We start from the raw sequence: 16,652 nt of genomic DNA on the forward strand, positions 1-16,652 counted from the left end.
AAAGTGCCATGGGTGTTTAATTTAACTCTTTAATCTTTGAGTTAAAGAAGTGATTGAGGTGCTTTGTGATTGAATCTTTAATTGCGCAAGCTGTTGCTTAATGATCAGAACAAATAATCATTGAGCGAATGACACAACACTTCCCGACTACCCTTTAATTTTTTTTTGAGGGCATAGGGGAAGTAAAATTTGTTGTGCCTTTAGCATTTTTTCAAGTTTCTGCTAGAAGCTTGGTTTACACAATGCTTTTTGCATCTAATCTTACAAAAAGTAACACTTATTTAGGGTGTTGGAGTGTTACCTTTAGCATTGGTTTTGATGGTTGTTTCTGGCCTAGCTACTGGCGCTTCCTGGTTAGGTTTATGTAAAGTATTCACTACTTATCTCTGGCAATAACATGGCCTAGCTAGTTAAATGTGTGTTGTATAGACAATAGGTTTGTGCAGGTGTCAGTCTGCTGACCTAGCTGACATATATTCAGCCTGCATCCAAACATTGAGCATAAAGATCTTTCTCATCTTGTGCAAGTGGTGTTCTATAAAAGGATGAACACAGCCAAGTTTTTTTGTATTGCAGTGAAATAATTTTTAAATGCTTTTAAGCAGGCAATCTCGCCTATATATCACCTATATACTAGAAAGCATGTAAACTTCGTTCCCAGAGCTTTCTTGATCAAAGTATTATGAATTTTTTTCAGAAAAACTGCATAATACTTTTTAGTCAACTCAATACTATATCTGAAAGAGATCTTAATGTTCAAATTTCAAATCATCCAAAATATACAAATGTGAAATAAAGGCTAATTTTGCTGCTGCAAAAGCCTACCATAAAGTTACAAATAAAGTTTTTAATCAATTAATTTAAAACCATTATTTTAAAACCATTTTAACTTTTTTGTGTTCTTAAATATGACTGTTAATTCTCCAACCATTAAACTATATTTTAGTGTTTGATGTTCTTGATATTAAATCTACTTTGCATTTTACTACACTACTCTTGCTATCAGTACTGGTTCTACTATTTGTATGACCTAATTACTTTAAATTCTCATTAGTCAAAAATATTCTTACTTCTTAGGGGTTGTCCATAAAATAGGTCATTCAATTTTTGACAGTTTTTGAATACCTTTCCCCCTCTTTAACAACATCCTAACTCTTTAGTAACAAGTCTAGTACAAGTTGTTACAAAACCAATAACCTCCTTCCCTTCCTAGAGCATGACATAATTTAAGGAGGACCCTTTACCTGTACGACAAAAACTGCTTGTTTTTAAGTAAATGTATATAACTATAGGAGAAGAAAGGAGTGGGAGGAAAAATAGGTGGTTTAACTTTTTTTAAGTGCTATATAGTGGTGTGCCAGGTACCCGGTTCAGACCTGGGGACTTGTTAATTCTGCTGTTTTACCAGGTACCCGGAATCTGCCATTTTGTTGCAGTACCCAGCACAGGGTATTTTGAAAGAAGTTTTTAATAAACAATAACCTTAAATAACTATTTGTTTAAGTGGTACTTTAAATTGTGTCAAAATATTATTAACAGAATTGCTTTTAGTTTAAACTTCAACTAATAAACTTCTTGACATAAGTCTAAAAGTGTTATGGAGTCAATAACCACAAATTCCGATTTTCTCAATGTTAATGTGTCTTACTTAAAATATTTTTTTAAATATATTTTTGCAAACAATCAGAATATATTGCAAAAAAAAAACATTTATACAGATATTTGAATAGCTACTTTTTATTGTGTGAGAGAATTTTTTTACATAAGAATTTTTTGAAGTTGATAGAGTCAATTTTAATTTTAAAGCTCTTGATGTTTTTGGTATTAATGATATCAGATAGCAAGTTATTCCAAATATTAACAACCCTGAGGTTGAGAAAGTATTTACAGACATCAAGTTTACACTTTAGTTTATAACCTCAAGTGTAAATACAGTTATTTATTAAAAAGAAACTTGATATATTTAGGTAAACTTAATTAGCGCAAATTAACTAGCATTATTTTGTGAAAACAGTTTAGCACTAGAGATTTCAAAAGCTTTTATTCCAACTTTTTGACCTTATGCCGGACTCAGACCCAGTATTTTCTTCCGGGTAGCCTGAATCAGGGACTCTGCATAAACTGGTTACGGCACATCTCTACTATATCACCTATTGTTATCAGCAAATGTGTTTTTTGAAATTATTTTTTACAATGAAAGCATTAAACAAAATATACAAAGTTAAACTTTTTTTCTGTTTATAAACATGCCATTCTATACTTGTTTGAGCAATTAAATGCAGATAAGCTAACTGATTCTGATGAAAAAGGCTATCCAATAGAAAAAGACTAATAGGTTATACACAACTGAGGTTAATAGATTAAATCTCTAGCTTGTTATTAATTAGAGAAAGATTTAGTGTTTTATTATGTATTAAGTGGAGAGGGGGATTTTTAGAAAGATTTGGGCGTAACTTTAATTAAATTTTTTTAAAGAAAATTGGTGTTGTACCCACATATTCTATCATATCTGGTCTTTACTTTGTGTGCGTGGTTATAACAGTAATATCCTGCTCAGAAAAGCCATCATATGTTAACGAAGTTAAAAAAAAGATTGGTAAGTGTGTTTTTCGAAAAATGATTCTATGTTTTAGGAGAATTTATGTCCAGGCATTACAAGTAAAAACACTATGTTGTTGTTGTTAAAATTTAATTTCATATGGTTTTTACCTTTACATTACATTACATTTACCTTGAAGAAATTGAAACATTTTTTTTTTAATAGTTAATTGGTTTAAATTTTAAAAATATTTTGGTGTTCAGACTATTTTAACTATTTTACAGACTATTTTATTCTTAATCGATGGTTTTTATATAATTATGAAATCTTATTATTTTTTTTCTGGAAAGTCAAAGTCAGTTAAAGGTATGGTGGGTATAGTGGCTATGGTGTAACTGTCAAAATAAATTACTAAGATGAACTGTAAAAAAATACTCTTTGGAATTCATAAATACCAAAGGTTTTTTTTTTATTGCCATTATGTTTTGATAATGTGCAATTTATTTTCTTGTTTTTCATAATAATAATGTTTTTGCAAAGATACTATTTATTTGCTTGTTTTTCATAATTAATTTTAAAGTTTAAAGATTAAAAACAAAATAAAAAATTACAAAAAAATTTTTATGAAAGTTTTCATTAGGAAATCTTGAAAACGTTTTGATTCTCTGCACAAAAATTTGATCACAAACATCATATTCAGGTATATAAAAGTGTATACTTGGGAATGAATGAATAAATAGTGCAAGGATAAAGTTATATTTTGATTACATTTAACTGGAAATAAATAATGTGATTTTCATTTTTAAAGATGGAGTTGTACTTAGCAGAATATCTTGTAAAGGTGGAACTTTAACTTTTGTAAAAATAAAGTTATCTCATTTTTTAAAAATGTTCCATTCTACTTTACTTATTATTATTATTATTTTTTTATTGTAGACACAAAAATGCTTTTCAGTGCTTATTGGGGACCACTTAGAGGTTTAAGAACTGTTTGACTTTAATATTTTATTTTTACAAGAAATTTTTAAATTTTTGAAAATTAATTTCATATTTTATTTTAGAACACGATTTTCGCTGGGTGTTTCTTACACGGTTTCTTATGCAGCAAGGTGTTGCTACTGTTGTTGGTTTTCTAGAGTATTGGTTAGGGGATATGGTAGAATTGCCTGCTTGTTGGACCCCTGAAAAGGCTGTGGCTGTTATCCTGTTACCTTTGCTTTTGTCTGCTGCAATTTTGTAAGAATTTTTATTTAAATACTTTTTATATGAAAAATGATCTGAGAAAAGAGAAAAAGAAACTTGAATGTTTCAGAATTTAAATAACATTATCACTATCTTCTTTTTGCTTTTCACATCTTTCAAACATTTAACTATATGTTTAAGAACCTTTGAATGTCACATTTATATAGTGTCGTTAGATTTAATAAGTTCCTTTCTGCTATGTATTTTGTATATGGTTTTTTTCCAGCCTGGCCTGGCAGACCAAACTCAGCATTGGCATACTTTAGGTTAAATGCTGTCGACAACTTGACATCTAGCAAATTGAGTTTTCCTAATAGTATTTTTAAGTTATGGTCTGATTTAAGAATATCTTCAATAATTGTGAGAATTTGATGCTGGACACCACTGTTCATGTATTTTGCAGACTTTGTACCTTCATTCACATTAAAGATATTGATTATAAGCAGGGATGCAGAGTCCCAAAAAGGATTCCGGATTTGAAAGTCACAAAAAGATTACTTCATCCTAGTTTTTGGTATCCAGGAGCTCTAAAAAATTAAATAAGTTTATGGACAACTGATAGGAAAAAAATTAAGATTTTTAGGTTAGAGGAACAATCATTTTTTTATTTTTCTTATAGCAGATCATAAGTCAGCAAACATGTGGACACTACAGACTTGGAAAAGTAGAGATATAAAGCCAGAGTCCTTTTGGGACTTTGCATCCCTGGTTATAATTTTTTTTAAAGTTGCTATCCAAAAAATTCATAGGAGTACAGGATGAAGAGCATGTTTATCTATCCATTATAAAAGATGATATTTTTTATTTCAATAAAAAGCATTTATGGTTTTAGAGAAATCTCAATTGTTTACATCAAATAGGGCTTCAACTTAATTTTAAGAGGCTTGATGGGCTGTTTTGCAAGATATCAAATTTTATAGCTGGTTGATTTCATCATTTTGCAGATTTTTTCTTTTTTCACCTTATTAGTGGCATTAATCTTCTTTTTTTGGTCCTTTTTATTTTTTGTTACTTCGCCTGTGATACAAAGAACTCCTTTAACTATTGCCCAAAAATCTTTAATCTTGAGCTCTTCAGGATGGTTTGGAGGATTTGTATCTTTAGGAACAATTTTCACATTATTATTTTTGCACCACTGAAGAAATTTTTTAGAATGGTGAGAAGCAGCAAGATCTGCCCAAAAGAGACATCAGTATTTTTCATAAATTGCATAAGTCTTTTTTGGAGGCATTCTTTGATGTAGAGACTGGCAGCAAGGCTTTCTTAGTGACAAAATAAGAGGACTGCATACCACAACTACAAATTGTTTGCTAAACAACTTGGGTGCAAATTTTTCTTGTAGAATATATATAAATTGATCATTGACAAATTTATTTTTGTTCTCATAGTAAAATTGTTGACCAGGAAGTTGTGAAAAATTGGCCTTGCAGTATGTTTAATGGTCTAATTATGCACATACTTTTATCCGCCATTATTTTGAACCAACTTCTTTGCGTATCGATTTCCTTTCATTTCACAATTTAGGCTTCTCTTGGGTGTATTTTTCTTATGAAATGCTTCAATTCCAGCATTTTTAAGTACTTTTTTGATATAAGAACACAAAGTCTTGAATTTTCTTGCTAGATCTTGTTGTGACTGGTTCGAATTTCTTGCTATTGAACTGAAAATCAACTTACAACCTGGAAGTGAAAGAAAGTTTTCTTTCTTTCGCTTTTAGGTTTTCTTTCAAACCTTTGAGTAGTCTTAAATTAATTTTAATATCTATGAGAGTAGATTTTGGGCAATCAAGTACATTTAGCAATCAAGCAATATGAAGTTCATGGATTTTTGCAAGAAAAAATTCACAACTTTTTTATGCACCTCAATTGTTTTATGAAAAATTTCGCAAATCATTGATTTATAAACAAAAGTTTATCAACACAATTAAAGATAAGGAAGTAACTGAAGATGATCAATGATAAGTAGTTTTAATTAAAAAATTAAAAGAAATATTTATGGTTTTAGAGAAATCTCAATTTAAAGTTTTCCTTCGCTTCATTGTTAACATTGTATACCATCTTAAAACACCCCAACTACGATCAATTGAATGACCAAATGGAAGGTGATGGACCTGCATATCTCTTACTTGTTTATTTCAAATTTTTCTTAATTGCTCATTTAATTAATAGTAGTTATTTAAAGCAACTTTAAATTATTTTTTTTTAATTTTAAAAGGTTTAAAATATATTAAAAAAACAAATAACTACTATAATGAAATCTTATTTTAGTTCAGTTGTTGGTGGATTCTTGTCAGACAAGCTTAGAAAAAGAAAACCTCTTGTAATTGGATCAGGTTTGATTATTTGTATTTTCATTATTGTTGTTAATTTTATTTGTTTAAGTAGATTTAGCAATAATGTTTTTCAAATTTCAATTCTGTTAGTGTTACAGTAGCTTAGTTTTATTTAAATCTCCTCTGGTTAGTGATGAAACAACTTCCACCCCACAAGCCAAAAGGAGGGGACAGATATTTTTTGGTATGAAATAGTATCTAGATTATTGTAAACGTTATTTCTTAGAGCTCTGTAACGCGCTAATGTAAACATACTGAGTTAATATGAACAACACAATCCATCATAAGTCTAAACATTTTAGTTAGTTACACTGTAACATCCGAAGTGGGAAGGTCATATATATCATTTTTTGTTTATCAGAGTTTTTACGGACTAGTCGGAAATTAAGTTGACAAAAACAATTTCTATTTAAATTTTAGAATTATACATTCAAGTTAGTCTATGTCTATATTTGTGATAACATTTTGCTGTTATATATATTAAAAAATAAATTCCAAGACAGTTTTTGAAAGTTAGAATGTATATTATAATTAGATATTCTAGAATACAAAAAATTAGAGATTTCACCTGCCTCACCTGCAACAAATAACACTATGTAACACAAATGTTGTGCTTCTAACTGTTACATTTTAATTGCTTATGTCTAAAGTATGTGAAAAAATGACTTCATTAGGCACAAGCTTTGCTTAAAAGATAAAGCGATTTTTTTTCATTTCATCGTTATGATCAGGTAAAAACAAAAATTGCACAAGGAATAGACAAACATAGTTGGAAACCACTCAACAAGGTTCAGAAATGTTTAGATTTTCTAGATTTACAATTTTACTGTAAATCACTCTCTCAAAGTAGCCCCCAAATGTAGTCCCCCGTCATGTTTTCGTTATACTGTCCTTGATAACGGCATTTAAAGTCCAATATATCTTGATGAAAGTGCTCGCTTTGCTCCTCGGAGTAATCTCCCATGTTCTCTTTGAATTTTTGGAGATGCGAATCAAGGATATGGGCTTACAGAAAAATTCTGGATTTCATTTTGGCTTAATTCTTTATGAGAGTCTGCACCAACTCCACATAGTTTTCAGCTTTGTGATTACCTAGGAAGCCCTGAACAACTGCAACAAAACTGCTCCAAGTCGCTCTCTCTGTCCTGTTCAATAGCTTTGTGAAATTCTTACAATCTATGATCTTGATCTGTGTGCCGATATATATACTAGCCCAGACCTTAGTCTTGGACAGCTTTGGAAAAAGATCTTGGAGGTATTGAAATGCTGCTGGCTCCTTGTCAAGAGTAGTGACAAATTGTTTAATAAGGTCTAACTTGATGTGCAGTGGTGGAATAAGCACTTTATGAGGTTCTATCAGCGGCTTCACATTACTCTTCCCAACAAATAACTCGGTTAATTTTAGCCAGTCCTTTGTGCAATATTGCGCCTTAGTATCACGACTGTCCAGGAGACAGAGGAAACAAGGGAATTTCATAAAACCTCCTTGAAGAACCACGAGGAATGATACTCTTTTGAAGTCACCAATGACCTCCCATCTGTAGTCATCATACTTTAATGCACTCAGCAATATTTTGACACTGATGTAGTCCTCTTTGAGATGCATAGAGTGGGCCAGGATATCAGAGGCTCAGCATTCGATTTCATAAGCCTGTGGTCCCTAATTAAATTATTCACGTCTTTCTGGTTAGGGCTTTCTATCCCCAACTTCATTTGCAGAATCGTAGTCCTTATCTCCAGTATCTTGCTATCTGACTTGCTGCTGTCTCCTGAAGATGATTAATGCTGCCTAGGAGGAGTCGGAACAGGCAGATCAGGACTGTGTGGCGATGGAAAAAGGTATGTCTTGATAAATGATCTGAAGGACATTTTTGCCAATGTGAAAATTTATAAGCTAAAATAAACCAGTGAATTTTTGCAAAATATTGATAATGTATTCCATATATCAAGAGAAGGTGTAAACAATTATCCTATAGGATAATGACCCCAAACATGCTTTCAAAATTACTAAGAAATTACTGGTAGAAAATCACTTTAACTTGTTACACAGCCACCTCATAGCCCTGACTATAACCTCTAAATTATCTTTGGGACAAAGGACATTAAACTGCAAAATATTCCAAAATGAAAAAGATTCTAAAACTTAACTCAAATGAGCCCTGCAGAGGGAATGCCAAATGGAGCTCTGCAGAGGATATGACTCAAGAAATTATTAAAAATTAATTAGAAGTATGCATAGTCGATTGCTAGAGGTCATTAAGTCATAAGGCTTTCAAATTCATTTATAATCTTTTTTTAATAAATATAAAACAATTAATTTTCTTTGTTGTCAACTTACTTTCCGTTCGTGTTATTACCTAATTGTATTGTAAACTTAATAACACGTTTGTGTTATTAAGTTATTAAAGAATGTATTTAGGTTTGTAAAGTTAGTTTATATATTTAATTACCACCGAAAAAATAATGTATTAATGTGTAGAATAAACATATTCTGCGTTTACCGAGAAATAATTAATAATAATAAAATAATAATTGTTTTACCTTCAGATTACTAAAACAAACGGTTGTTATCTTATTTTCCAACATAACTATATATTTTTCTATGAATAAAGAGTTACTTTTATTGAACTCATAGCAAACTTTGGCTTATTTCAAAATTTGATTTTTGCTTGCATGCTTTTCCAAGTGTTTAGTTTTAAATAATTAAAAGCACGTATATATATTCCTATAGTTTTTCTGTTTGGGATAAGAGGTTATTAAAAACGGCTCTTAACAACTCTGTCTTTAAAAATAACAAAATCAAGTACACTTATGTAAAAACTGTTTATTTGAGGAAACTAATAAAATTTTATCGCTTTTTAAAAAACCATGCAACTTAAAAGATTGGAATGTTTTTCATTTTTTGCATTAAAAATAAAAACATTCTGAATGTTTTTATTTTTATTCTTTTACATACATTGACATGAATGTAATATATTTTAGATGTGCCAATATATATATATATATATATATATATATATATATATATATATATATATATATATATATATATATGTATATATATATATATATATATATATATATATTATATTACAAACATTAGCATTTAGCTAATGTACACTTACGTGTATGTGTGTGTGTATATATATATATATATATATATATATATATATATATATATATATATATATATATATATATATATATATATATATATATAAATATGTTATCATTTGCTATTTGCTATTTTATTTAAAAGATTTAAAATAATATTTTAGCAATTTTAATGGCTGTTTGTTCCTTTATTTTGGCATTTATTGGATTGCAAGGAAAGTATGCTTTCTATGCAGTGATTCCTGTCTCATTGACATTTGGTATGTCTTTTTTTTTTTAATGTAAAAAAAACATTTTGTATTATAAAATCATGTAGTAGTAAATGTATATATTAAAGTGTACATATACATGAATATATATAACTTAAAGTGGCAAAATATTATAGGGCAGTGCACAACTAAGTCCACCCAAGTAAGTGTGTATATTAGGGTACATTGCTAAAAATTAATTTTATTAAAATAATACGGCGTACTGATATTCCTATGTAAAATTAAACTTTAATTTGAGTTTCTTTTTTGTGTTTTTTAACTTAAAAATGTTTTGGTAGTACAAATGAGACTTTTAGTTGTGCATTTTATAGTTTTTTATAAAAAATTGTTTTTTGAGAATATGTTGTAACAACTGTATAATTCTCAAGGTGAGTAATACTCACATTGTAAAACTAATACCAGTTATCAAAATATCATAAAGTTTGTCTTTATAATGCATTCATATTATTCATATTCAGTGAGTATGCATATTATATATATATGTGATAAAATGAATTGTGTGATAAAATTGTGTGGTTAATTTTTTGACCTTGTAGTAGTAGATGTTTTATCTTATTTGAATTAATATTGTTAAATAGTCTAAATACATGTTGCTTTTGTTAAAAAAAGCAAAGAAACGAAAGAAGCAGAATTTTATTCAGTTTATATACCCGAGACTTCAAATTTTATTAGTTTATATACTAGAATCTTTTTTATAAAAAAGGTTATAATCACAAATTCTTTTTATGTGTATTTTTTTTTAATTTTAATAAAAGTAATTACAATGAGTGGTTATACATTGAATGTGAAAACTAGACATAATTTAGCAACTAAATTGTCTAATTTTGTTGGAAAAGGTAAAGAGTTTGTTTTGTCGGAGGTACCCACAAAAAGATCAGTAATTCAAATATGAATTCTTCTAAAGGTTTGTTTTTAATTATTTTTAAAACTTTAAAAATATTTTCAAAAGTGATTATATTAAAAATATGTATTCACTTTATATAAATTATTCGTGAAAAATAACTAGACCTATATCTACCTTTTAGGAAAGAAAAAAATGAAGTTTGAATGTAGAAGCAGAGAACTTGCTAAACTGGTGACAGCTCAATGGTTCAAAGCAAATAGTCAGTGTAAACCACCAGTTACAATTATGGAAAAATCACTCGTGCAAAAAATAGAGAAATTATGGAATAAAGTATCCAAGTTTTTGAAAAATGTAAAACCATACAAAGAAGCAACCAATAAAATAAATAATGATCTCAAAGTCTCTTTGATATCGTAGCATGTACTAATGCAATCGATATATGCACAGAGGCCACATCATTTTGCAATGTTCCCAAAAACTTAGAAAAAGTTCCTGTACCTGATCTTCTTTGGCTTCGTAATCAGAGGCTTAAGAAGAAAGAGATTTCTACTATGCAAATTGGTTTATGTGATTATAAAGAATCAATTCGCCTACAGAGTAGAAAAAAAAGTAAAAACATTCAGGAAAAAGCTAAAAAAAAAAAGAAAATTAAAGAAAAAATAAGTTTGATAAATTTCAGGTTAGCTAAATTTCAATGAATGAATGGAATTCTTTAATTGTTCTAAAACATTTCTTATCGCAATCTAAAATAGACTTTAAAACTAACTTTTTAATGTTTAATATATATATTGAAATTTTTTGAATTTAAAATTTATATATTCCATTATACTTGAATTTAAAATTTATATATTCCAAAAACTGTGGTTGACAAGTTGCTTAAAGAAAAACTTGGAAGATTGGCATCACTGGTTACAAGATACTTAGAAAAACCAAGTCTAAAGCAGAATAAAATGACTATAACACATGCGGCATCAGCTGCAATAAGATATAACATTTCTAATGTTGGTGCGGTAGCTATAGTAACTGGTATGATAAAAGATTTTATAGCTGCAGGTTATCTTTCTCCTGATATGTCATACCTTTCTATTGACCCAAAAAAAATGCAAAGTGCTAAGAATAATGTAATGAAAGAAAATACAATTATTGAAGCTAATAAATGTAGTAACTAAAATATAATTAAAATTGCGTATGGTGGAGAAAAAACTGGACCAAGACGTTAGTTCCAGATAAATATGGAAAACTTCACCCTAGAGTCATAAAAGAGGGGCATATAAGTGTAACTTGGGAGCCAACTGGACGTTGCTCACATCACGCCAGAACTTGCCATTCATCCGGAAAAACATGCAAAAAAGATAGCTGAAGCACACTATGAGGTGCTTCAAAAAAACAATGCTACTGAATCATGCATAGTAATAGGTGGAGATTCAACTAATACCAACACAGGATGGTCGGGGGGAATTCGTGCCCATCTTGAGAAAATGTTGGGATATAAATGCTATTGGGCGATTTTCATGAAACATACAAATGAACTCAAGCTAAGACATTTAATTATATCACTTGACCATCCAACAAATAGCAAGGATTTACAGGATCAGTTTGCAAAAATCTTAAGTATATAAATGATATGGCAATAAATTATAATTTTACACCCCTGCCAGATGGAGAGGAACTTCCGAAACTTGATAAGAAAGACATAAAAGCTTATCTACTGATGCTTACATGAGTTATAGATATGTAAATGCTATCAAGTCAGGAAAACTTTTTCCGGATCTCACAAATCTCAAATGTAGATCACTGTCTTACAACAGGTATGGCTTTGATGTTTTTATGGACAAGAAATCATAACCTTATATACAGTGAGTTTGAGATCTTGAAGATATTAGTTGAGTTTTGTGTCAAAATGTATTTCAAACTTTTTTTTGAATTTTCTACCAAACATCTGCTAGAGGACGGACCAAGACACATTTTGTTTGAACTTAAAATTCTTAAGACACTCCCAGTAAATGTGGTGAATATTATCATACTATATATATAAACTGGGTCTTGGTACAGCCATAGTGAGTGTTTTCTGGCTTCACTCTTGTCTAGCTCTAACGAAATTGAAAGAAAGTTTGGTGTTGATAAGATTTTACAAATTAGAAGAAATAATGACCTTAGAGACACTGCTGTTTGACAAAGAATATCTCCAAAGATTAACCTTGACACTACTAATCTTCAAGAATTAATTTCTAGGAATTTAAAAGATTGCTATGAACCAATATTTACATATAATCTTTCTAAAGCGGAGTTCTCCAAGTTCATTGAAAATCCATTGAAAATTCCTAAATTCAGCATTGACACTCAAGCAACAGAACGCTGCATCAAAAACATGACGGAAGCATCTGCCATTGTTTATGGCCAGGAAAAAAGATATATATATATATATATATAATATATAAGAAGAATATATAATATTATAAATAGTTTATTTTTTATTTATTGTTAAAGAGCGTGAGAAAGTTTGTCAACTATTTTTAGCGAGCTGAAATGTGTTTAACCTGTTGTTAGTTTTAAAGAACATGAGTTGATTTAACCAAGGGTAGTTAATGAATAGGCTGGCTTTTAAAGCAACATTTTAGAGAAATACCTACTTTGCCAATGTAGGGTCTTAAAAGTATTAAAATTTTATACAAAAGTTAAAAATAATAATCATATTTTATAAAAATATCTGCAAAAATTTTTTTTAGTAAAAAGCGTTAATAAATTAATTTTTTTGTATATGTTTAAAATTATAATTTTTATGCAATAAAATTTAACAAACTTTTATTTATGTAAAATGGTCATGAAAATGAAAAGGTGGAGGGGTGAAATAGAAAGGTGAAGGAAGTGAACTGGAAAAGTGAAGAAGATGAAATGGAAAAGTGAAGGGGTGAATTACTACTAATTTTGAAAAAGTTCGTTATTAAACATTTAATGATAATTAATATTTTTATTCTATGTCCAGTAAAAAAAAATCTCAAGAAATAAAAGTACTATATTACATACATACACATATATGATGATATCTTTGCGACAACATTATAAATCAACAAACGTTTGATACGGACGTTGATGGAGCAGAATCCGGTTAAGATTAGGACTATTTTGAAATTTTGGCAAATTTTTCTTTTGAAAATTAATAAAATACTGAATGGATATTTTGTTAGCTTTATGATATGGTGGGTAGGTCTGGTACACTTTATGTGTTTTTATACCAGTAAGAACGAGAATGGTTTATTAATAAATTATTTTAAATTCTACTAGTTACCAAAATCATGTTTCTTTAAATTTTTCTGGTGACAACAAAAAAAAAATTAATTGATGTTTGATAAACAAGTTGCTTGAAGTTATGATAAACAAGTTGTTTGAAGTTTGGTAAACAAGTTGTTTATTATTGCTAAAATATTACTTATTAGGTACGTAAAAGAAATTGAAAAAAACAAACATTTTATGGAGATTACTTTTCTATTTAAGGTATTGGTTTCGGAGCTTACTCTGCAATTGATTTTGCGTTGGTTTTAGATGTTCTCCCAGATGACAGAGATATAGCAAAAGATCTTGCAGTATGGCATCAGGTTAGGAGGGTTTACTCAAACTTCCAGAAATTATTTAATTAAAACTTGCAGATAATTTATGTATTCAATTTATTTATTTTTTTGTAAATATTATTTCCTATTTTTTAAACATTTATTTAAACATATTTTTTACATAGGCTCTTGTGTTGCCGCAAGCCATTGCTACACCAATAGGTGGTATTGTGTTGGATGGATTTAATCATGTAAACTGTCACTGGGGACTAGGATATATTATACTGTTTCTTATAACATGTGTTTATTTTGCGATAAGCGCTTACATGGTTCGTTTCATAAGAAAGGCCAAGTAATCATTTGCCAATCTTCTAGGCGCTAATTAAAAACTCTTTATAAAATTTTATTCTATTTATACATTGTAAAAAATTTCATTCAAGCTTTAAGACTATTGTATAAATGTATTTGTATATATATATATATATATATATATATATATATATATATATATATATATATATATATATATATATATATATATATATATATATATATATATATATATAAATATGCCATATCTATTTTTTAAATACACAGTGTATATATATATATATATGTTTAGAATTTATATCTATTTATACGTTGTAAAAAAATTTCGTTTAAGTTTAAATAGACTATTTGTTGTATAAATGTATTTGTATTGTAAAAACACCTATAGAATGAGAACCATTCTATTTCATTCAACCGTTCTAATTTGATAAAGTTGATGCAAATGTCTACACCAAACTCTGGATAAAGTTTTAGTCTGATTGGTAAACTGGTTAAGAATTAATGTCAGTTTTGGTCTATATTTTGTTAGCTATTGCTAATTGTATTTCAAAACGTTATCGATGACTATGATATTCGGTCACTATTTTCGAAAAATGGTTAATGAGTAATCTACTATGTAATACCTACAAATTTTATTATAATTGTTTTCTGGTATCATTTTCATTTTATAGACCAAAATATTGGTTTGCTATTTAAAGGGCGATTTGACATGGCTAATGCATAGCGTGAAAAGTTCAGCAGGTACCCGTTGGAAATGAGCTATTAGCGAGCCACTAGCTAGATTTTCAGGCGATTTTTTTTTTCTTATTTTATTTTTTCCTAATCTCTTTAACATTTTTAAAAATTCGATTTTTAGTGTTGATTTTTAGTAGTGATTATAATTATAAAAATAATTGAACTTTCGACATTGCGATTTTGTAGCTATGTGTTGCTAGCTATATATCGTAAGTTTGTAGCTAGCTATAAAATCTACAAATCTTTAGCTCGTTGATAGCTACATATAAAAATATTTTAGACAGCGGTTATTACGGTATGACGCTATTAGCGGTTATTACAATATGACGCTAGCTACAACAGCCAGTGGGTCTTTAGTTTATTAAGCTAGCTGTCCTCTTGGCCAATTCACTGTCTTTATCGTTACGATTATAGCTAGCTATTCGCCATCGATTTTCCACTCGGTATAAACTACTGTCAAAATGCATAAAAGTGCTTGTAAGTGGCCTTGAAATTAAAAGTATTATATAAACAGAAAAACTATTAGATAACCGGATATTTTTTATATTGACTAAATTAACTGACTAAGAAATTTTGTACAAAAGTCATCCATAATAAAAAAAATTATAAACTAACTTGTTTATTATAATGTGAAAAGAAAAATTTTTAATCAATTTTAGTTTTTCTTATAAGCAAAGATTTATACTATGTATTTTTTATACGTATACCAACGTACTGATGACTAAAAAATTAGTTAGGACATTTAATATTTTACTCGTCTAATTTGTTTTTGTAAATATGAATGCCATCACTGATCTCGAAATATAACTTTTTTATAGATATATAGTTTACATATTTATATACCTTTGATATTTAAATTGATATGTTGAGATCAGTGAAATGTTATGTTTAATTTGCTTTGTGCATTATGCAAATTATGAACACTTTTAGTCATGTTTTAAAGTAGAAAAAGCACATTGTTATTTCAAAAACTTGAAATTTTGAGGTGTCAGGCCACAGTTCGGGTTTTAACATTTTGTTCGACACTCAAACCAACTGAGCTATCCAGCCACAAATGTGACAGCTATACAACACAAAAGTGCACATTCACCTCACTAATAACACAGAACACACTCTTAACGGGTGATGCGGAAGTTATCGGACAAATCCTAATTTCATTATTTGAGCATAATAATTAGTTTTTGTAGTTTTATGCGTAGGCATAAACGTTCTATAAAATATAAACTTTATTATTTGAAACACAATTATTTAAAATGAGGTTAAATGCAGCTGAACGAGAATCTTTTCGAAAGCGACTAAAAATATTTTTTGTAAATAAACCTAATATAAATGATAACCTAAAAAGACTTGAAACTGTTCAATCGTTTTCTGATAGAAAGCACCCTGGTTGTCCGACATCCTGGACTAGAGAAAAGAAAGCCGAATTAACGAGACTTGTCAACAATCGAAAAGGGGTCAGTCAGAGAAAAATAGGTATTAAATTCGGTGTAAATCAATCGACAATTGGTTGTCAGTTAAAAAAAATGAATATTAAATAGATAAAACGTGAAAAGACTCCAAAATACACTATAGAACAACAAATAAAGGCAAAGAAAAGAAGCAGGAAACTAGTTAACCAACTCTATAACACAAAATCATTTCTAGTCATCGATGACGAAAAATACTTTTGTTTTGCAGGGGACAACAAGCCTGGAAATTCTGG

At 28.9% G+C, this 16,652-nt stretch overlaps 1 protein-coding gene across 4 annotated transcripts in view; it reads left to right on the top strand.

Moving 5' to 3' along the window:
* The window catches only part of LOC100204497 (uncharacterized), a 49,170-nt gene extending 34,824 nt beyond the window's left edge, over positions 1 to 14,346 (top strand). For all 4 annotated transcript variants that reach the window (XM_065817111.1, XM_065817110.1, XM_065817109.1 and 1 more), the window contains exons 13-19: positions 2,476 to 2,596; positions 3,476 to 3,517; positions 3,601 to 3,775; positions 6,049 to 6,113; positions 9,392 to 9,487; positions 13,833 to 13,933; positions 14,071 to 14,346. In XM_065817111.1, the coding sequence (XP_065673183.1) occupies positions 2,476 to 2,596; positions 3,476 to 3,517; positions 3,601 to 3,775; positions 6,049 to 6,113; positions 9,392 to 9,487; positions 13,833 to 13,933; positions 14,071 to 14,241 (771 nt within the window). In that variant the 3' untranslated portion in view covers positions 14,242 to 14,346. The remainder of the gene's footprint in view (positions 1 to 2,475; positions 2,597 to 3,475; positions 3,518 to 3,600; positions 3,776 to 6,048; positions 6,114 to 9,391; positions 9,488 to 13,832; positions 13,934 to 14,070) is intronic.
* The last annotated feature ends 2,306 nt before the right edge of the window (positions 14,347 to 16,652 follow it).

The sequence above is a fragment of the Hydra vulgaris genome, chromosome 14 (assembly GCF_038396675.1).
Source record: "Hydra vulgaris chromosome 14, alternate assembly HydraT2T_AEP".
Lineage (NCBI taxonomy): Eukaryota > Metazoa > Cnidaria > Hydrozoa > Anthoathecata > Hydridae > Hydra > Hydra vulgaris.